Source organism: Phoenix dactylifera, chromosome 2 (assembly GCF_051530095.1).
Source record: "Phoenix dactylifera cultivar Ajwa chromosome 2, Ajwa_hap1_PhDact_Kaust_v1.1, whole genome shotgun sequence".
Classification (NCBI taxonomy): Eukaryota; Viridiplantae; Streptophyta; class Magnoliopsida; order Arecales; family Arecaceae; genus Phoenix; species Phoenix dactylifera.
In genome coordinates, this window is record NC_143191.1 from 41,503,557 (window position 1) to 41,526,373 (window position 22,817).

The 22,817-nt window shown below is 40.4% G+C and overlaps 1 protein-coding gene across 2 annotated transcripts; it reads right to left on the reverse strand.

Moving 5' to 3' along the window:
- Positions 1 to 10,073: 10,073 nt before the first annotated feature.
- LOC103722484 (acetyl-CoA acetyltransferase 2-like) lies at positions 10,074 to 21,488 on the reverse strand. 2 transcript variants are annotated; one of them, XM_008813054.6, is made up of 15 exons: positions 21,377 to 21,488; positions 20,609 to 20,671; positions 18,725 to 18,823; positions 18,457 to 18,630; positions 18,262 to 18,367; positions 17,441 to 17,579; positions 16,676 to 16,753; positions 16,516 to 16,581; positions 15,165 to 15,250; positions 12,822 to 12,921; positions 12,526 to 12,636; positions 12,395 to 12,436; positions 11,485 to 11,571; positions 11,020 to 11,123; positions 10,074 to 10,220 (listed from the first exon to the last, which is right to left on the reverse strand). In XM_008813054.6, exons 2-14 carry the CDS (start codon positions 20,634 to 20,636, stop codon positions 11,034 to 11,036), a joined length of 1,206 nt encoding a protein of 401 aa, XP_008811276.3. In that variant the 5' UTR covers positions 20,637 to 20,671; positions 21,377 to 21,488; the 3' UTR covers positions 10,074 to 10,220; positions 11,020 to 11,033. The 2 variants fall into 2 exon arrangements, with proteins under 2 accessions (XP_008811276.3, XP_088572595.2); XM_088716469.2 differs by having other exon boundaries at positions 20,609 to 20,674; positions 21,377 to 21,414.
- Between the last annotated feature and the right edge of the window lie 1,329 nt (positions 21,489 to 22,817).

The following is a 22,817-nucleotide window of genomic DNA, read 5'->3' on the forward strand; positions in this document are numbered from 1 at the left end:
AACCCTAAGCATACCTCGCGGTGAAAATTTGAAATCGGGCTGAGGGGGAGTTGGGCTTCACTTCTCAGTACGATGCGGGCCATGCGGGCATGCGGCAGAGAGTTGGGCCGGCCTAGGCCTTGTGGGTATGGTCCTTATCTTCTATCAGCCCAATAGTTAAATGGGTTATACAGGTTAAACGGGTCAGATATGTAAAACCTATATCCGATCCAATTAATAAACAGGTTAAACGGGTCAACCTGTTTACGACCCGAATCTGTTTAGGCCAAACCCAAACCTGTTTATGGCGGGTCGAATACGGGTCGGGTTGGCGGGTCGGGTCATATTTTGCCACCCCTATACAGGGGGTCTGAGACCACTGGTTGCTGTTTTCAGTGGGACTCAGGGACAGCGTCGCGAGAGGGGTGGTGATACCCCCTCTCTTTTTGGTAGTGGGAATCGCACGGGGCCCTTCAACCTGCTCCGATGTCCGCAGGGTGAGAGGTACGAAGAATTCGTGCGGCAGCCTGATATGCGGGATCGGGGGTTGCTCTACCATACACCAGGGTCCACTGCTTTGGCACAGAGGCAAAGCACGACTCTGATACCAAGCTGATGACGGACACTGTAGGATAAAGAGGAGAAGGAGGAAGAACAAGGGAGAGAGAAGGAAGAAGAGGTTATAGAGACGCAAGAAGAAGAGAAGGGGAGGAGGAAGAAGAAGAAGAACAAGAAGGAGGCTAGGATTTTTTCATTCAATCATCAATTGCCTCATATATGAGAGGGGTGGTCTTTATATAGACCTTACACATTGACCCAATTACATAAACCCAATTGACTAGTCTAATAACAAAATAATTGACCAAATTGACTTGACTAAGATAAAAGCAAATAATGCAATAAAAGAAAATGACTCGAACTCAAATGGACCTAATTCGGGTCTGACTCAATTCGGAGGCTCAGGATCATCTGAATGAAGGGCTCTAATGTCCCCATCACTATGCGTTCTCATGGGTCCCACAATGTTTGGAAGGATCCAATAAACCAGATGTTCTAAGCAGGGCCCGCCCAACCCTTACGCGACTGAGGTGGTCGCCTAAGGCCCTAGTCTAAAGAAGGCCCACCACAGAAAATGTCTCAAAGACAAACAAAAAGGAAAAAGACCTTCTTAGTGAGTTCGCCTTAGGCCGGCCCACTGTATAGAAGGCCTTAAAAACAAAACAAAAAGAAAAAAGACCCATTTTAGTGAGTTCGCCTTAGGCACCCAAATGCATTGAGCTGCTCCTCTTCTAAGTGATTTGAAGGCAGTAAGGCACTATACCGATAGCCAAAATAAAAAGAAAAAAAGAAAAAAAAAGGAAAAAAAGCCTGCTGAAATGGGAAAAAGCTACACGAAAATTTATAAACTTCATGGGTTCAAAGAATTGGAGCTACTCGAACACTTGGAAGGGTAGCTAGTTTGGGTAACTTTCGGCATAGAGATATGAGATGCTGGCATACATGCATGTAAACGCGACTTACCCTACAGCTCATTTTGGCAGCAAATGCAATTACAGCTTCTGTCCATTTAACTCCATTTAGCAGTGCCTCATTATATACTTAAAAAAAAGGGAGCAAACTCATGCAGACACATGAACATACATTTTCAAGGACATGCAGACGTGCGGGTGCACTTATAGGGATAACGATGCGATGGAGGATGTGCAAGAAAAGAAAGAAAACACATTGGTTGAACCGAGAGGAGGCAGATGTCTGGCCCAGAATGTCAGGAAATGATAGAAAGAGATACCAGGTTTGATGAAGGATGAAAAGCGGAGAAAAAAGAGAAAACATCGCCATAATAGATTCTTGAAAAATCCGTGATTTATACCTCATTGGAGCTTATCACGACCGTTCGGCATTTCAGCGAATGATCCATGATATTTGCCGACTTCATGAATAAAATACGGAATATCAACCAACTCGATTTTTTTTTTGACAAGTCGAAAAGATCATACACATCTAGTATGAATACGTCCCATAAAATCAGAAAGCAAAAAGAAATTTAGAGGAGAAGGGGTGGTCTCCTGGCTGCGCCAAAGAGTGCCACCAGAATGCTGTTCAACATAAAAAGCAACTCAATTCGCCACTCTGTTCGCCTTTCTGTAGATATGGGATGCCTGGAATGCACTACAATCCCTAGTTAACCTAAGGATGTCCTGCAGCAAGGGATGCCCGCACGACATCCTACGGTGACCTTGGATCCACTGAATCACAACAGCAGAATCACCTTCAAGCTGAATGCAATTCGCTCCCAAGGTGAGTCTGGCAAAGATGATACCCTCCCAAGCTATCCTCTGCTTCACCCCTGGAATAGAGACATCAAAAATACGGCTGCCGCCAGCCACCAACATCCTAGAGTCAGGAAGTCTGATAACAAATTTGGCTCCAACTCTGTTGCCATCATCAGATACGCTGATGTTGAAGTTGACCTAAAGAAAGCTCGGGGGTGGAGGCTTTCATCGGATGAAAATCGTCTAGATCGCTACAAGAGCTGAGTAGGAGTTCCGGGTGTCCCTCGCAATCATAGTATCTCCGACGGAAGATGACTAGAAGTACTTGGCTGCTTGAAGTGAGGCTCTGTTGACCATCAACCTCGGGTGATGTCTTCTGTTCTTGAAGACCCGAGCATTCTAGTCAAGCCAGATGTGGTAGGCTAGATAAGCAGCCTTCACCCTCGAAGGAATCGAGGCAGAGCTCCCATAGTTCCTTGCAAGTAATTCAAGAAGGCAGTGACAAGGGACATGGATTGCCAAAAACTCCAATTAGCCTCCAAATATGCCTAACCCCAAGACAATAGAATAAGGCATGTGCAAACGTCTTCTCCTCCTGACATTTGTCACAAGCTAACGGGAGACTCAGACCTCTGCCACACAGCACACCCTTGGTTGGAAGGCATCCCTATACCATCTTTTAGAGGAATAAGGCCACCCGAGGATGAACACAAAATCTCCAAATCCAGCCACCGCCCAACCTCTGCGTGGGCTCAGCCCTATAATGGTCATAGAGGTCGCTAGCCCTCACCCTTCATTTACAAGATATCCTTCAAACCCTTCTTTCAGGGGCATCCCCCAAGGGAATCAGCATAGCAAAAACTCTCTCGGTCATTGGTCCCCAAAGATGCGATGGACATTCGCTGCATTCCATCTCCTTTCCCTAAGAAGGAACATGTCGCATACCTTGAGTCCCTCAGCACTCTAAACATCAACTATGGTAGGCCAAGTACACAGTGGCTAGTTGGACAACCAGGCATCATCTATGACATCGATCGAGAGCCCATCTCCAATCGACCATCTGATGCTAGCCAGTACTAGTGGAGCATGAGCACACATGTCCCACCATATGAGGGAACTACGTCGAGTCACCTAAAAATCAATGCTCTAGAGTAGGTCTCATACTTGGCTCTCATCATGGAGCACCATAGGCCTTTTAGTTTAAGCAAGAACCTCACCACATGTCTGGCTACAAGGGCCTCTCTCCTCATCTGAAGTGACTGGATGCCTAGACCCCTACTGCGTGTCGGCTGGCATACGACATCTCAGGCAACAAGATGGACTCCACCCCTACCCTCCTACCTACCCCAAAAGAAGGTCCCGAACATCTGCTCTAGTCTCATCAGTGGGGCCTTAGGCAAGAGGGTGTTGGTCAACATGTAGACCAGTATCGAGCATAAAACTGCTTTTAACAAAGTCGCTCCACCCATCATCGAGAGTGCCTTGTCCTGCCACCCCTCTAACCTCTATCGGATGTTCTGCTCTATACTGCTACAGTCAAAATCCTTGCAGACATATGCTAGGAATAGGGACACCGAGGTATTGCTAGACCCCATCTTGCTCACCCACCCCCAGGATTGATTTATGCTGGATTTGAGTTGGGACTTGATCTTGGGGTTGAAACAAACATCAGATTTGGTAAGATTCACTCTTCTGTCCCGATGCTAGACATTAGTCCTCCAGAGTCCTCTCAATCACTAGGGCATTCTGCTTGGTGGCTCAGGCAAGCAACATGCAATCATCAGTAAATAGAAGATGCAAAATTGACTCTACAGTGGGGGCTAGCTTGTAGGCATCGAGTACCTGCATCATGGTAGTCGCTCGGCGGGCTCTAGATAGGGCATTAGCGTAGATAGTGGACTCGAAAAAGGGCGTTTGTAAGCCATTCACTAGGATAGCAAAAAATGGCACTTGTATGCAACTCATAATCCACCTGATCCACCTCTCATGGAAATCAAAACTCTCTAAGGAAAGAATCAGAAACTGCCAACTCATACGGTCATAAGCACTCTCTATTCAAGCTTGACTACCATCAAACTGCGCCAGGTTGGGGCCTGATGAAGATCCTGCATGAACTTCTAGGTGATAAGGACATTGTCAGTGATGCTCTAGCCTTCTACAAAGCCCCCCTGCTCTAGACTAATGAGACATGGGATGATACCCCGCAGTATGATGACCAGGATCTTCACAATAACTTTATATAAGGTATTGCATAAGCTAATGGGTCTGTAGTGGCCTGGCTCCGTGGTATCCCGTCTTTTCAAAATCATTGTGATGAAGGTCCTCTTCCAGGCATTGGGCATTGCCACTGTATAGAAGAATTGCTGGATGGCAACAACAATCTCAAGCCGAAGGATGGTCCAGTACCTCTTGAAGAAGGGGAGAAAGCCATCTAGGTCGGAAACCTTGTCCTCTACCAACGACCATTGATGCATTCGCAGAACTGCTCTCCCAAGTGCAGGAAAATCGCACAAGTAGTATAACTTGGGAGTCTGAGGTCGATTCCTTAGAAAGCGGTCTATGTGTTATTAGCGTAATTTCAGATGTAATTTCAGATAGTTTCTAGAAATTGAAAGTAGAGAATAATAAGTAAATAAACAAAGTTCAATAAAATAAAGATGGTTAGGGATCTAGAATCCTCCTTGACTATATTGCATCCAAAAAATAAACTCTACGGTTCTTGACTTAAAGATTCAAAAGTAGAATAGATCTAATTATGAAATATATTTCATGAACACATGAACTCAACTTCTAAGCATTCATCATGCTTATTACGTCTACGACAAATCAAATACTAAAGCAATCTATGTATCAATATACATAAACCATTTAAGAACTATCTACAAAACAAATATGCAAGAATCCAAAAAATATCAATAGATATAAATCATTTAGAATAAAAGTTCAGAGTTTACTTCAAAGAAGCAATATATCAAAGGTTCATCTATCACCCTTCACCAAAGAAATCAGTCACCCATTACACGCGTCAACCTCTCCCTTTTTTTCTTTTTTTCGGAATGAGAGGGTCCTCTGTTTCTGAGTACCCCCCCCCCCTCTATTTTCCTTCTTTCTATTCGAAATACCCCCTAGGTCAAGAGAAGAAGCTAGATATATATTGCCCCCGAGAGAGAGAGAGAGAGAGAGAGAGATCCCCCCTCCTTTGGCTTCTTGGTTTGAATTTATTTAAAATCTAAAGAAAACTTTTTAACTAGTTGCATGAGACCCCCAACTAAGCAGGATTCCTCGCTGTTATTCTGCAGAAGAGAGGAATGGATGCACGGGATGATGAAGATGGAAGGTTGGATCGTGGATCTGGAAGCTGGAATGTTGGGATGCACGGAAGAAACGGACGCGGAGGATCGTGAACTCCGAAAGGCTAGAACGGACGGATGCGGGGCCTAGGATGCGGATCCGAAAGGTGATGTAGAAGGATGGAACGAACGGATGGATCGCATGCCGAAGAACGGATGCGGGGACGCGCTGAACGCTGGAAACACTGCTGTGAACCCCACGGATCATTGGATCCTCTCGGATGGTGAATCTAAGCCCTTGGCTGCTCCCTAACCTGTGTTTCTAAGGAAGAATCCATGGGCTCTCCCTTGGATTGTTGATTTGTCCCTTGTTGTGCACTGCTGGCTGTTGACTTGTCTTCCCATTGACTGTGGCTTGGCCATGGGCTGACTGTTGTTCCATGCGGCCGAACTTAGTCCTGTTGATGCATATTTTAGCTTTGATTTATGATTACCTACACCCAACAAAAATATAATATTAATTCAGCGATATTATCATTATCTTGTTAGCAATAATACTAATTTAAGTGGTATGTAGGTCACACTTTTGTGCTCTTATCAACAACATTACCTCTTGAACCTCCGTGCCTCAATCAGAGTGGTAATAACAGTGTTCCAATGGCCAAAACCCTCTCCGTAGGTGGTACCCCCACCAAATGTCCGCTAGTCCCAATCTAAGTCATCTATCAGAATTTGAAAAACTGCAGGAATTCCCAAGTGATAGAGCCCCATCATCCTTAGTTATCTAACCACTGTTAGTCTTCAACCTTCTGATTCTGTTTCTCTGTCTTCGAATGATTGTGGATTGATGAAAGTATCTGGTGTTCCTATCACCCTCTGCAATCCACTATGCTCAGGACTTCTGCCACCAAAATTTCTCTTCCTAGCGTAAGAGAGAGTGGTGTGCCGCCAGTGTCGTTCTGAGCTCATGCAGCTCTTACGAAGAAAGCCCCCCGCACTACTCCTCCTTAGACTGGAGATGGGATATAGAGACTTCAACCTCCTCCAATCTCCTGAAGATGTTACCCACCTCCACTCTATTCTAGGTTCGGAGTCGGTGTTTGGTTAGCTCCGGCTTTTGGGTGACCCGATACATCGCATCCCCACACACAATTGTCCGCCAAACATCCCGCATAATATCCCAAGAATGTGAGTAGGAGAGCCAGATCTTCTCAAATTGAAAAGAGAGACTGATAAGAGGTGGGGGGGGGGGGGGGGTCAGTGCTAATCAACACTGGACAGTGATATGAGGCAATCCGGTGTAAGTGACTCACATGGTAGTCTGAAAATCGCTGAATCCACCCTGTCATCGCGAACACCCAATCAATCCTCTCCCAAACTCTTTTTCGGCCTTGTCGATTATTGCACCAAGTAAATCTTGGCCTAGTGAAACCCAAGTTGACGAGATCGTTAACTGCAATGAAATCCTGAAACTCTCTAACCTCAACTTTGGATGAGAAAGGCCTTCCTCCCCTCTTCTACTAAGGCCCATCAACACAATTGAAATCACCCACCATAAAGGATGGGAGACTATGCTGGATCATACTAGTCACCTCTCTCCATAGAACCCAGCGCTCTCTGTAATCGGTGCTAGCATACTTTATAAACAAAACCCTCAAGAGGGGGGTGGGGTGGGGTGGGGTGTATAATCATAGATCACCATAATAAGTTGATGATTACATTTGTGAAAAACATCAAAGTTGAAAAATCCCTGTCTCCGCGCCCCCACTAAGCCCCCTGATAGGCCTCTGGATTCAATAGCAAAGAATCCCCATGAAGGTGGGAAATGCCGCTTGGCCTGTTGGAGACTCCTACCCGACAGTCTTGTCTCCACAAGTACACACATATTTGGACTATGAAGCTGTACCAATCTTCTGAAGGAGGTTGAAAAACATGGCTTCCTTGCCCCCCTGCATTTCTAAAACAAGCACTTCATCTTGGCGAAGGAGAGGCTCCTGGTGGGCACACGACATTTGCCTCCCGGTCATCCCCTACTCAGATGGGAGTGCATGAAGCCTCCTGCAAGGGGCACTCTACCCCATCTTCCCTATCTAACACCAACTTTAACTTCTGGACCATGGCCATATAGTCCCCACCAGCAGCCTTCTGCTTAGGTGGCCATGCTAGCAGCCCCCCATCGTCCTCTTCCACAGAGAGCACCAAATTCACTCTAGGCATTGTCGAGCCCACTCCCCCCAATCGTCGGTCAGTCGAGTCTGCCTCGGTCCAGCTCCCACAACTGCCTCCTCCTCCTTATAGCCATTCTGCCCTATCGCCGATTTGCCCCATATTCGCCGGCATGCTTGAGGGGCAGTTCATGCTCGCCGCTATTGGATGTCCCCTGCTTCCCACAGTCGAGTGAAGAGGTTAGTGCCGAGGCCGCATTGCTACCACTCGCCTCCAAGAAAAGAAATATTGGTGGTGGAGAAGCTATCGCCGGGGAAGACGCCGAACCCTCCGCTTCTCCTTCTGATCCAGTCATCCGTCGCGAAACAAGAGGACTTCTGGCTCGTTTGAGCAGTCTCGAGCCGTACCCAACTTCAATCATGACCCCATCCAACCCGTGTCGCGACTTAGGGTTGGGTTCCAACCCGGTGCTGAGTTGACTTAGGGTTGGGTTCCAACCCGTGTCATGACTCTGGTCTGCGGCAAGTCATCAATGGTGTATCCTTTTTCGAGTGATCAGCGTTGTGCCATCTTGGCCGACTTCTACCAGCCTTCAAAATTCGGTGGGGACCCGATGAGCTCGGTTGATTCCAAGGAGAGTTCAGCTTCAAGTGGGATGAGCTTGGGCCAGAGGTAGACTCGGGGTTCGAACTAGACATCTTCCTCAACCTTACCCTAGCTTTAGGAGCCCTTGGTTGCTGAATCCTCGCCGTGGCAAGCTAGGGCCCAAACACCGGTCGTCGGTCCAGGGCAGGGTGCTCTGCGTCCGCTGGCTCGAGGTTTCTCAAGCGGTTTCCACCACCATCGGCATCGGGCGCTCCCTTCACAACTCACACTCCATCGACTTCGGCACCGACATGGGGTTTTGCATTCCTTGTCCCGATGGCCGATTCTCCCACAGAGAAAGCAGAAGTCGGGGATGTTTTCATAAACAAAGCTTTGCTAGAAGGTCCTAGCCCCTCCCTGAATGAAGATCCTTAGCTTCAAGGGCTCCGCGATGTCGATCTCAAGCTTGATCCAAATGTAGCGCAATTTCTGAGGTGGGTCCGTGAACTCATCTAGAGCCAATGGACACCTGGCCGCTGCCGCGATGTCGAGGATGGACTCCTTCTCATAGTATTCTAGAGGAAGGCTCGCTAGCCGAAACCACACCAGCATCTTCTTGACCAAATCGACGTCAAGGACAAAGTCCGACGCCCATGGTTCCATCGCCGGTACCTGCCCGGCAACCAGCTATGGGCTGTCGACGATCGCCGCATTCCAATCTTCCTCACCCCTGAACTGAAGAGCTAAGTTGTCATCAACCATAGGGAAGACCTCCATCTTATAGTCCAGCTTCAATCTTGCCTTGATATCCCGAGCCACCCAGTCAGCCGATACCCACCGACTGAGACTTCGAGCAATCAGTGCTGTAGACTCCCACGCCTGCCTCGACGCCTCCACCTTTTTCTCTAGGAGCCCTAAAACCCTCATAGTCCTGCTGAAGGTTGTCAAGTTCCTCCTCGGAGATCTTGTGATTGGTCCATTGATGTTATTCACCCATGTCGTGGTGGTCTCAGCCCTTCTCGAAGTCCCCACTGCCAGACGACCCTCTCGGCTAGCTAACACCCAGATCAACCATGGTTGGAATGACACAATCCTCAAAGCACCTTACCTAGCGACCACTCTTTCATCGCCAGCTCGACCATCATTACAGTTTACAACGCAGGGTTGCGGTCCAGCGGGCTGGGGAACGCTGCAGAACCTTGAAGAAACGCGAAGGAAACAGAAATATGATTTGTAGCCAAGGGGTCGGCTCCCACCGACGGACTGGTAGGGATGGGCCTCCTAGAAAGAGAGTATAATGATAAATAAAAAGTAGATCCCAGCTCCCCTTCAAAAGCACTTCGCCGCCGTGCTGATGCTTAGATTTGGTATCTTCCCCGCATTTCAAACACTCTAGATTCATTTTTCTTACCGTATTTAGTTATTGCAATCTAAAAATCATTTAGCAGACAGCGGTAAAATTTATTTACCTTTTCTTAAATAGTTATTTTTATGTTTCTATTTTTTTTAATTTTTCCGTATCTGACAGGTTTTTTCCCAGAATTTCGAAGTTTTCAAGCCTGTTTCTCTCGCCAGAGTTTTGCTTCATTTTATTTTGTTATTATTATTATTATTATAATTATTTAATAAATCGATTTAGCAGACAGAATTTTCCATCATATTTTTCCCTCTTGCCACTTGCCAGCAATATGCAGCATCCCATTCCACCAGTTTTGCTACAGCACTCATTTCTCCTATGCATAATAATAAGATTCTGATCCAAGAATAAAGCAGGTGGGGATGACTCAACAGGTTTTGATTCAATTCACTTCTCTATTGGTACTAGAACATTTTTGGCACAACAAGCATCAGGCCACACCAACAAAAATAGGAGAAAAATTAAATTCATAACAAAGACCGCTCCACTCCAGCGGTCCTGCATGATTGCCTGCACACATGGGAAAGAAAACAGAATCTTTGGTCAGCACAGGGCCATGAAATTAACGAAGGATACATCATTTCCAGAAAACTAAATGAATCCACCATTCCCCATATGTTAAAAAGCCATCATAGCAGAACACCTGATTGCTACTTGAAGCAAATGTAGCTTAGGACGACAAAATGCCTGGATATGCCCGCAATTTAGACATGCTAAAAAATAGTTCTGATGTGGAGTGGAAATATTTTGACAAAGCGCAGCCATCCATAAACTAAACAATAATGATGCAGCCGACATCATTATCCGTAACAATACACTACTATGACGGTATGGCTCAAGAAACGACTGCTGAAACTGGATCCAAGAGTGATAAGGACTGTAAATAGCTGGACAAGTCAGATTCCAACATCCGCCTGATTCGGCAAGGGTAGTAAACGGATTAAATTTAAATATTTGTTTAACAAAGTTAGGTCTCTAAATATATTGACAAGAAACAAACTTCTTTGATCCTTTTATTCTTCATTACTAAAAAGTATAAATTCGGCACATGATTTAAAATTTTCATCTAGCTTGGAATACCGAGATTACTTACACGATGAACCCCTAAGTCTTAACATATTGAGACCACACATATCAAGCATATGTTGAGACTCTTTCCCCATGTTTACTTCTTTTAATGGATGGGAAAGTGCAAGAACATTGTCAACAACCAATACAAGTTATTGCCCATGCGCATGTTTCCAAAGTTCCCCAGAGGGAAAATTTTCTTTACAGGCACTGTAAATGATAATGAGCAGTTGAAACTTACCTAATTGGAACTGCTTATATGCGTTCTAAAACAAGAGCAGAAGCTCCCCCTCCCCCATTGCAAACGCCAGCAACTCCAATTTTACCATCTCTCTGTTTGAGAACCTGTTGAACCAAAAATATATGTTTATAAATGATAGATATTTCTTCTCAATGCGGAAAAGCTGACCAGTATTTTCCTCTAAAATTACAATAAATTGTGTTAATATTTTCTCCCCCTTCCAAACCAAACATATCCCAATAGGACTCCTTGATATCAGACAAAAATTAAATGGACAGCAACCGTTATAATAATTAAGACAAATTACTAACTTAAAATGATTAGTATTTAATTTTTATCAAACTTTGGAATACAAGAAGACATGCCAATCTGATACAATGCTGATTCTAGGAGAGCATATACTGGCATGTTAATGTTAAAACTGAAATTGAGAAAAGCTAAATTGTGCTAATGTATGAAGCACACCCCTAACAAGGTCACCAAAATGCGAGCTCCACTGCAGCCTAGAGGGTGTCCTAAAGATACAGCTCCACCATGGACATTAACTTTGTCCTGAAAATAGAAGCAAAAACACAAACCACATAGAGCACAAAGTTTATGTCATAAATGACAGAGAGTAGGTGCCAAGAAAACTGCATCGTGAGTATATGTGATGGCTACGCTCCCCTCGAGAGGAGAGGGTATCTATTCTTGTCAACTCCAAAATCAATAATATGATATCGAAATCAAAGATCCATACCACTAAAAATTCCTACAAATAAAAAAAACACATATTTTAGTGGCCACTGATTTATGCTTCATGTGGACATAAAAATGAATGGTCAAAATGATACAAAACTATGTTTTGCTATGATCTAAGTATTAAAATCTATTTTCAATCTATACATGTTTTAACACATGTAAATCATAATTGAAAAGGTGAATTCTCAATTTAAATGCTTCATCATATATTTTAGCCTGATAGCACAATAAAAACCGCCTATTTTTGTGTCCATACAATGTCTAGGTTAGAAACTATCAAAATACATGATTTTTATTTATTGACATTTTTAGTGGCACAAATTATGATTACTGGTGTGGATTTTTTATTTGGATGCCCTATTATTAATTTTGAAGTAGAGAAGAGTAGATATCCTCTCCTCTTGAGAGTCCCAAAGTTCATCTCTCTCTCTCTCTCTCTCTCTCTCTCTCTCTATATATATATATATATATATATATATATGTATGTATATAATAATACATATATATATATATATATATATATATATATATATATGTATATAATAATACATATGCATACTATATATGTGTTTGTAGAAAGAGAGAGAGAGATCAAGAAAGCAAGTGCTTAATTGGCAAGAAAGTCAATACTTACAGTAGGAAGCCCAAGAAGCTTCTGATTTGCTAGGGCCACAACCTGCCAAAAAGAGCTAAATGATAAATACACATGCAAGGACAGTAATCAATTGATCTACAAATATTAGGGGTTAAACTGCCAAAACATACAGAGAAAGCTTCATTTATTTCATAATAATCAACTTGAGAAGCCTCCAAGCCAGCTTTCAAGAGAGCCTTTGGTATTGCAAGTGCTGGTGCTGTTGTAAAAAGCTCAGGAGCCTGCATAGGTAATCTCATTATAGCTTTAAGGAAGGATAGCTTACAAGAAAGAAGGAATTGTAAAAAAAAAAAAAAAACCATAATCCTTGAGTGAAACAACCGGACCCTCCAATCCATAAACTTGATTGATTATATTTACTAAATGTGGTATAAAAAAAGGCTTTCTATTTCTTCATAGACCATACCTGAGCAGCGTCAGCATATCCTCTGATCTTTGCAATCACTGGCAATCCTAATTCTAGTGCCTTCTCTCCACTCACCAAGACCAATGCAGCAGCACCATCACTATCCTCAAAATATTTTTTTTTTAAAAAAAAGGAGTCAGAAAAATATTAATTACAACTTTACAAGTGTCTACACTTGTACACAATCCAGTATATTCAGATTTTACCTGAGTTATAACCAATCACTATCAGATCATTTTCAGTGTTCAAAACAGAAAATCAGAAATACAGAGCAAAAGGTAGGAAAAGAAAAAGATCACAGCACCTCCAAAATATTCTCAAAGACTAGAGTCATGAATCACTGAATATGTTAACATGTTATAAAAATAAATGTGCAAAAGTAAACATTCTTCAGAAAAAAGTTTATTGCTGCATGAAGATTCTCTACTCTGCACCATGGTTTGAAATCCTGACCGTAGTTTGCCATCTATACCCCGTGTGACATGCCATATCAAGCTGTATCTACATGGGCAGTTGTCCAGTTCGGAGAACTGTGAGTAGATGTGGGTCATACAGTGTTGTACATACTGATACTTGAACTTATATGGGGTCAATACGTGAGATTTCAAGCCTTCCCCAGCTACAGAGGCATTCATGGTATTTATTTTCATGATCCTAAACTAATATAACAATGGCATTAAGTGCATAACTATCATCAGCATTCATAATATCAATCTAAAATGTTACCCATCACCAGGAGACCATCACCTAGAAGTTGGGGGAAAGAAAATGCACTGATAGTCCACCCAAATACTCAAACGTGAGACAACACAATGCCATATAAAAGTCACTTCCATGGAATAGAGTACAATGATAAACAAAGTAATACTGATGTCATTAACTCGGTTAGCACTAAACCATGTTTAATGATGAAGCAGAAAGGCAAGCAAGAGTACAAGAAATAAATCTTGAAAAATAAATGAAGATCTTCTAAGTAGTAAACAGTGTGTTACAACTAAGTAACCATCAGACTAAGCAATATATGGCTGAGGGACTGTGACATAAATCCAGCTGATAATGAGTAGTGCACACGATCAGGAACGGGCTCATGATATATCTATCTGAAGCTTCAGATCAAACAAAACGTAGCTGTAAGAAAGCAAAGATAGAGAAGATCCTCTTACTGCTTAAATTTTATATGCTGTTAATCCCTAGCATCAAATACTTCTTTGATCGGTAGCCAATTAAGCTTTGTTAGTGGAAAATACAAGGACATGTTTAGTTCTAAAGGATGGCTACCTTAACTGCATGCCCCACTAAATCAACACCTTCATGACATTTGAAGCATGGCCTGAAATGGCAATTCAACCAGGTTCTTAACAAGGTTTCTTCAAAAGCTAAAATATTAGGTTAGCTAAAAGCTTCCTAATGGCAATCATCTAAACCCTAAACTGCATACAATAATTATTTTCTTCGCTCCCTCCAATATAGCTTACAGTACTGGTGGTATATCACAAAGAAACGTTGCTTCCTTGCCCAAGAAACAAACCGCCTTTCCACCAAAAGGAGACTGGCAATGGAGTGAAGAATCCATGACAACCCAAAAGTAGAAAAACCAAAGAAGTTGAGCTCATCAAGCAAAACCACAGATGCAATTAAATCCATGTGAAAAATTGACTATAAATTGCAGTACATGTACCATGAGATATATCATTTAAAAACTTTGCATTGCTTGCTGGTTTCTTGGTTAGTTTTTTTTTTCACTGACATCGAGAACATGTTAAATCATCCTGGTACTGAAACTTAAAACATTGGTTTAGGGCCTGTTGGTATTGTTTTTCTTTTTGTGTTTTTGTTTCTTTATAAATTCATGAAATATTGCATGGAAAGAAAGCATTTGCACAAAAATCCTTTTATTCCTTGCTTTACTAAAAGCTCTGAATATTTTACAAACAATTTCAAAAAAAGAGTTATATTACATTTTGTTCAGTCTAGTTCATTTTTCTTTCTGGATTTTTGAAAACAAAAACAGAAAACAAAGGCAATACCAAATGGGCCCCTTACACTTGCAAACTATTCCTCATTGCTTTACACACAACCCATGATAAAGTGTTGAAACAATTGAAAAAACCTTTTGATATCGACGATGAATTTAAAATTTCCTATAATAGAAAGAAGATAATGGAACTAATGTGAAACAACGTTAAGTTGGGGAAAAAGTTATTGTGCATGATACAATATCAAATTTAACACTAGTAATTCAATAGCAAAAACTACTAATAATGATGCACCAGTTCTCCAATGCACATGAACTTTATTGTAAAAGAAATGCGAAGGGCAACAATATTAAAGATGGGAAACCACCTTATACTAGAGGCATTTCCAGCTGTAACAGTACCACCATTCTCTTTAAAACTTGGCCGGAGCTTCCTCAGTTTCACAGGATCAAACTAGCCAGACGACAAGAAAATAATTAAGTAAAAAAGAAATATTGACGGGTTTTATGCCAGTAAGTTTAGCACTAGCTGCAACTGACAAAACTTTGAACGGTAACATAAACAAAATCAAACTAATATGAAGAATTGTTTAGTCATGATATGCTGCATATATAGAGATTCGAAAAAACAAAGCAATTAGCAACAATGGGACACTACTACATCAGTAATGAGATAACGAAGAAGAATATTTCTGTTTCAATGGTGGAAGAGGTCTATATACAAGATCAATGACATCTAGCTCAATGCTAGAAAAGTGGCATATTTCTTGGCTATTGCTATGCCAGAGTCAAGAGTATGCACAAAGTAACATCGTTCTACTTTTACTTTTTCTCTAACTCTTCTTGTCCCCAACTTTTACCAGTACAACTTCACATCTACTCATAATGAAATTGTTACTATAGGTCAATCCAGCACAATCGACCCAAATGCCCAATCGAAGAAAAAAAAACCTGTTCCAGGCTCAGAATTTAGCCTGACACCCAGGCCGAAAGTTCCAGCTTGAATGAGATAAGGCTGGGCTTAAGATTAGATTATAAGAAAATTTAACTAGATCAATTCTGAGCTCAATTTGGCCCAAGAAAGAGTCTAGGTTCATGTTGAGGTTCAGCCCTGGTGCATTCCTCCCAGTTTCAAGCATGGCTCAAGCAAACCATATCCTGGGCCTAGTCTGGCTGTTGACAGTCCTATAAATATATCATATAAAGGAGTTTGGAGCTTAATCTTTAGATGCTAATTTGAAAGGAGGTGGGTGTAGAGGAGTGCCTAAATATCTACGCACCTTGAGGGATCACATTACCTGGAAATGGTTAGGTTTTTTTAAGAGCTCGACTAAGAGCTGGTGTCAACTGAAGCATACAGAATGATATGAACAAAACATGTCTCCACTGGAATTCTCAATCTTAGAATGAAGTTTTAAGATTTCTCAGAAATTAAACTCTTGGTTTGGCAAAAATATATTCAGTCAACAGAAACTGCACAATTGTAAAAACTTTACGAAACATCATTTCCAAATAATAATACCTCATATCAATTATATCATTATTTAGTTCTTTAGGGTATGACATCATAAAAAAGATGCCTGCTTTTTCCTGCTTAAAATTTTGATGAAAAAAACATGACAGTGATCTCATGATGTATTCTAATAACTACAGTGTGCAACCTGTAAATTATGGTATTGCATGAAAACTGATATTACTGAAAGATTTAGAAGACTTTACTTTTTCTAGACTTTCATCTTTATCAATTATTACCGATGGTCTTCCTCTACCAGCTGAAACCTCAACCTGCATTATCTCATCCAGAGAGAAATACATCAAACTTATTTTAAAAAAAAGGTTAAATATTTGCTCCAATGGTTTATGGAACAAGAAGTCTAACCGGAGCTATTTCCCATGCAAAGGCACCAATATCTCGAGCAGCTATTCCACGCTCATTGCTTTGAACGGCATAAGAATCCTGCAAGAACCAACAAGTGATCAATCAGCCATCTATGCGAGCTAGAATCATAAATTGCAATATATGATTTACATGGCAATGCAAAGAAACTAAGATCATGCGCAGAAAGGCAACTAAAACTCCCATTAACACCACTTGAAGCTAAAGGATGGTGGACATGAATGAAAAGTTTATACAGAGAAATTAGGAATAATATTTATAATTTGTGAGATTTATATGCATATAACAAAATCCAACCAAGCAACCTACAAACAAAGCACATGGTGCCACCATGATTCAATGCACGTAAATTCTTTATCAATTCAGTCACCATGCATCCTTATAATACTACAAAGGGTTACATCAAAAAAATAACTGAACACATGCACGTTATAATGTATAGGAACTCTTATAAGCAAGTACTATCACTAGAAGCAAATTTTCAATTCTCACTAAAATTCCTTCAAACACAACAGTAGATGGAGAATTTTATCCAATACTATAATCTTTGTAGCTCAAATATGGAATTCCAATGACATATATATGATGGAGTTGTTTAAGTTTGGCACAAGCAACAAAGCCAACATCTACATTTTCTATGTTCATATAAGACAGTGTACATGATTTTTTTTTTTTGTTTTTGGGTGGGGGATATCTCAAGGGTTCTTACATCGTTGGAGGAATAAAAGTTAATATTTAGTACATCACCTGCTCTTCTCTTGTTATTGAATGATGATCAGCACATAATTCGGCACACATTCCCATGGCAAAATCATTATACACATCCCATAGACCATCTTTAAGCATCCCATCAACAAGAGTATCATGTCCAAATCGAGATCCTTTTCTACATGAATCAATAGACAAGATCAGTAAGTACCAAAAAACATCATTACAAAACAGATTCAAGTAAACTGTGTCCAATTTTCACAATGAGGTTAATGATATCATCAAGTTATCTAACAGAAGAATTCCTACAGCTCCCAAGGCAGCAAGCAATATGCATACACATATCTATCTGTCTGTCTATCTCTCTATTTATCCACATCCATGTATGTATATTTTGTGCTATTAACAGTTCAAGATTTGTTACAAGAATAAGGAAGAATGACAAAATACTACATAGAGTATATGTGTTGTTCGCATACTAATAGACTGACCAGAAGATGAATGCACAGTCAATCTGGTTCACAAGCTCGCACTAACCTTAAAACAGAGGAATTTGTGAGTAGTATTTATAAAAAAGGATTGCGCTTCATCTAGTCTACATCATTTCTATGAACTGCTAAATATCAGATATCCCCAGAGTAAAGATACAGGATGTATACTACATTGTAACAACTGCACACTATAATTATTATGCAGAATCTAATGGCAATCCAGAGAACCAGAGAACTCAGAAAAAAAAAATGTGTGAACCCACAAAGAGAACAAAAACTTAGGTTTCATTAAACATAACTAATTGCTTATTGGGAAGGCAATACTCCATCGATTGCACAAGAAAAAGAAGAGTGTGATGACATACTAACCTTGCTTCTGCAATATACTTGGGGGCATTTGACATGCTTTCCATGCCGCCAGCCACGACAACATCATTGATACCCAGCTGGATACTTTGTGCCGCCAACATTGTAGCTGTTAATAAATAATAAACATGTTGTGCTTGAGATCTGCCTGTCAGAAACTTTATACTAGTAGTTCACTAAAAACTAGCTGCCTCATACCTTTCAGTCCAGACGCACATACTTTGTTAATGGTGGTGCAGACCACTGTGTTCGGAATTCCAGCACCTAGTGCAGCCTGTCTAGCAGGAGCCTGCCCCAAATTGGCACTTAAAACATTGCCAAAGAAGACTTCTTGTACAAGAGCTGGAGCAACATTCGCCCTTTTAAGAGCACCTGAACATATCAGATGATCAATTCATGAGGCCCAATATGTCACAACAATAAAGAAAAAAGTGTAGGAGAAACACAAAAAGTGATGATGTCTTACTTTCAATCACTATAGACCCAAGTTTGGTGGCAGACAAAGTTGACAGGGCGCCAAGAAAGCCACCCATAGGTGTACGTGCAATACCAACAATACATACATCTGTCCAGAATAAAATGAGGGAAAAACACAAAAATAAGCACTAGCTACATGGAAAAACATTTGAAATGGAATATTCCTCCCTCATGCATGCATGCATATGCAAATATATATTGCATCCAACTAAAGCTACTCCTTAACACAGACGTTATTCCAATGTCCAATATTCAATTGGGGCAATCTCAAAATCAACCAGCTTCGTAAACTTTGGAAAACCAAGCCAAAGCTCAGTCCAGTAGCATTGAAAATTTTTTCCTCTATAGTACATATTTCAAAACTCTTCAGGACGCTGTCCCTAAAAAATTCTTTCATCTTGTTGCATAATACAGCCTACTCAAAGTTAAATGGTCACCTTTTTTTCCTATTGCGCAATCTAATGGATCTAGTTATATTTAATAAACAGCTTGTGTTAAAATTATCATGAATAGTAGGAAATAATGAATCTGAGGTTTTCACTTAGAAGCAAATTCAAGTATTACCAAGGCATACCAAAATTATCATAAAAAAACTACAATTTGATAGAGTTAAAATAGCATATCAAAAGAAATAAGGTTGAAATATAACTTGCATTACAAAAATTAATTGCACTACTTCATGTTGGTAGTCTTTGAGCCACATTTGGAGTCATTGTAGAACAACAAACAGCAACTGTTGAAGACAAGAAAATTGATTATGGAATGTCACTTCACGCATTTAAGATACAAGAATGTGAGAATATTTTCATATACATATGTTATAACTTGTCATCTTCGTGATGAATGAATGACTATCAACTTATCAAGTTCAGTATGACATGGACTCACTTGTTAATGGTGCAGAGACAAAACTTGGAAAACTGAAAAAATTATCATTGTACCAGTTAGACAAAGTTGAAAGCTTGAACCAAAGTAAGCACTTTTTGCTACCATGGATGTGATATAGGCATTCCTAAGCTTAAACTTATAGATAAAAAAGAAGATGTCAATTTCTTTGTCTAATTGTTGAGTAACTCGCATAAGTTAGCTACATGCTGGCCATCAGAAACTGGCAAGTCTAGTAGATGTATCAATCAATGTGTTGCAGCTTCTAATGGTGATAAAACCAAGCAAAAGAGTTCTAATGATTAACTGACTTATACTTAGAAGAATTTATTATCAAAGTTCCAGGTCCTTATTATTTATTTTACCTACTGGGTAAATCCCATTTAAAGTACTTGATCCATTAGAATTTCTAATGATGATAAGCTGAGAGCAATAATAGGCCTAACAGACCTAAGCTGGTAAGGATCGTGATGCACTCTCCAAATAACAATTGTAACTCTTCATTACAGACCATCAGTGATAGTGTTTTATAATACACAAATAAAAAAGAAAAGAAAACAAAAACTTAATAAAGAAAATGAGAAGACGATTGAATAAAAACAATCAACAGCTTTACTCTGAAATCAATAGGAAAGCAGAGAATTATTTTTTTCCTTTCAAACAGTTACCGGTATTCAAGATTTAAGGACTTAATAACAGATAAAAAGAAATCCCTATGCACCCATTAAATTAAACAAGCATTCTGCAACAAAATACATGGATCTGAAGCACAGCTAAAAAACATAACCCAATCTAACAAGCTTTTTTCCATCTTTAAGGGATTTACTTCATAAACTCTTCATCACAAATCCATAAGCCTCGAGAAGCATTAAACAAAAGAAAGAAATCATATGAAATTTAACCCAAGAAAGAAAAAGCGAGCACTGCCTAAAGTTCAAGATTTTCAATTATCCCGATATATGATGGTTCAGAGTGGTGATTAAATTACCTCTGGGTTTGATCTGGTCTGAAGCCATTAGTGAATCCAAACGAGATTAGATAATACAGCCTCCTACTTACGATGAAGAAACAAAAACAAGAAAAATAATAGGTAAGCATGAATTCTTCAGGCAATAAAAAAAACAAAAAGAAAGAAAGAAAGAAAGAAAAACACATTGAATAGTAAATACCCAAGACCCACACTAAATCCATGCATATATTACGTAAATAATTGCTATCAGATCAGGCATTTTGAAAAGATAGATACGATCTTGATGCAAAAAAGGCTCCTTACCTCTTCCAATAATGGACTAAAATAGTGATTTAAAAGAAAAACTCGATAATCTATTCAAGAATTGACGGCATAACCATTTTTTTTTCTTTTAACCCTAAGAGCAAAATTATGCACGATAAGAAGAGAACAAAAAAGAAAATCACAGGAGAAAACTACCGATTTACAAAAAAATGCAATATATCGACCAGTAAATAAAAAGAACATTCAAGAAGACAAAGAAAACGATATTAATATGATTAGAAATTAGGGTTCAAGCAAAATCTCCACACGGGATAAGCGAGAGATTGTGCGACAGAACAGGAGAAAAGATCGAGGAGGGAAGCCGGAAACGGCTCGCAGAAGAGATTGAAACGAGAAAGGGGGGAGAGGGGGGGAGCGGGGAGGGAGGGAGGGAGAAAGAGAGATGGGTGCTCGAGAGATTAAAGAGTCGGAAGGTAGATCCCTTTCAGGGTCTTTAGGAGAAGCGAAGTAGGAGGAGCTCACCTGGGATCACGGCTCTGCTCTGGTCGAGAAGAAGGACGGAGGGAGTGAGTGAAACGCAACTTGGGGGTATAAATAGCCACCAGGGCGACGAAAGGCGAACGAGATTCTGCATATTACCCCCTATCAAATTTGATATTATAATTCCTTTTTTTATTATTTTTTTAATTAAAAACGGCACCTATATCAATCTCACGTGAGTACAGCCCGCCAAAAAAACTGCTCCTCCTGCAACCCCAAGATAAAACTCTTGTTAATGTATAAAATGCTTGCATTGAAACAAATGTTTCCCAACCTGTTAAGGGGGCCATCAAAACAGAAAAAAAAAAAAAAGAAAGAGAGAATGATATTTTATTAAAATTATATTATATTGTGTGTGTTCTCTAAAATAAATATAAATATACTTACCCTAAGATATCCAAAAAATAATAATAAATAGCATATATAAATAAAATTAAGTAAAACAAAAATAGCATATATATTTATCAAAATGATCATTATGGTCCATCATATACCCATTTTTATTCAAGAAAATATGCATATCATAATTTCCCAGAAATATACTAGTATTGGTTAGCCGACGATCGATATCCGTTTGTAATTCAAAAATTATATGGTTTTACGTGCAAAAGTGCAAAACAAATTGATCAGCTTGATTGGAGAATTCAGCCCCTGTCACGTGGGACGTGGTCGCTTATGGGTAGGTAGACGGTGAGCACGTGGACATGTTCGCTTACGGGTGGGAGCGCAAGCTTTGTCGTTTGCCTTCTTTATTAATTATATCCATCTGCCGCTCTGACATAGGATCCATACGGTCGGCCTCAGATTGCAGACCGGATCTTATCTTTAACCGCATATAGAATTGTAACAGACCTGATTAAGGGTTGGACCGGACCGGTTATCCAAAATCATCCTACCGCCCGCTTCCTTGATTTTTGTTTGTCCAGCAAAATACACGGATGAACCCGGTCCGGACCGGACAAAGATATGGCTCGAACGCCCCAACCGCACAGGGTCAGCAAGTACATCTCCCCAAATGCCAAGCGCCAACGGCCGTGACCAAATCAAAAATCTCTCTCTTTAATGCATTTTTAGTGCCATCCATCTAAAACGTGGGTGCTGCTTGTAAAATAATAATTTCATCTGACAATATGCCAAATCAGCATCAGGGCAGATGAACGATTGTGATGGATACTGATTAATGGCTTCTTAGAGGGTGAAGTATTAAATGCATGAATTGCAGGCTCATGGAGCCAGGAGTTTTTAGATTCTAATTGAAATTATGCATAATTATTAAGTGGGTCAAAAATTTAAATTTGAATCTAATTATTTTTTTAATTAAATAGGCAATGAACTACAACGGAGTGAATCAAATTAAATAGATTAAATAAGTTAAGCAAAGTCATTCGATTTTGGACCTAATCACCTATTTCGATCCATCTAC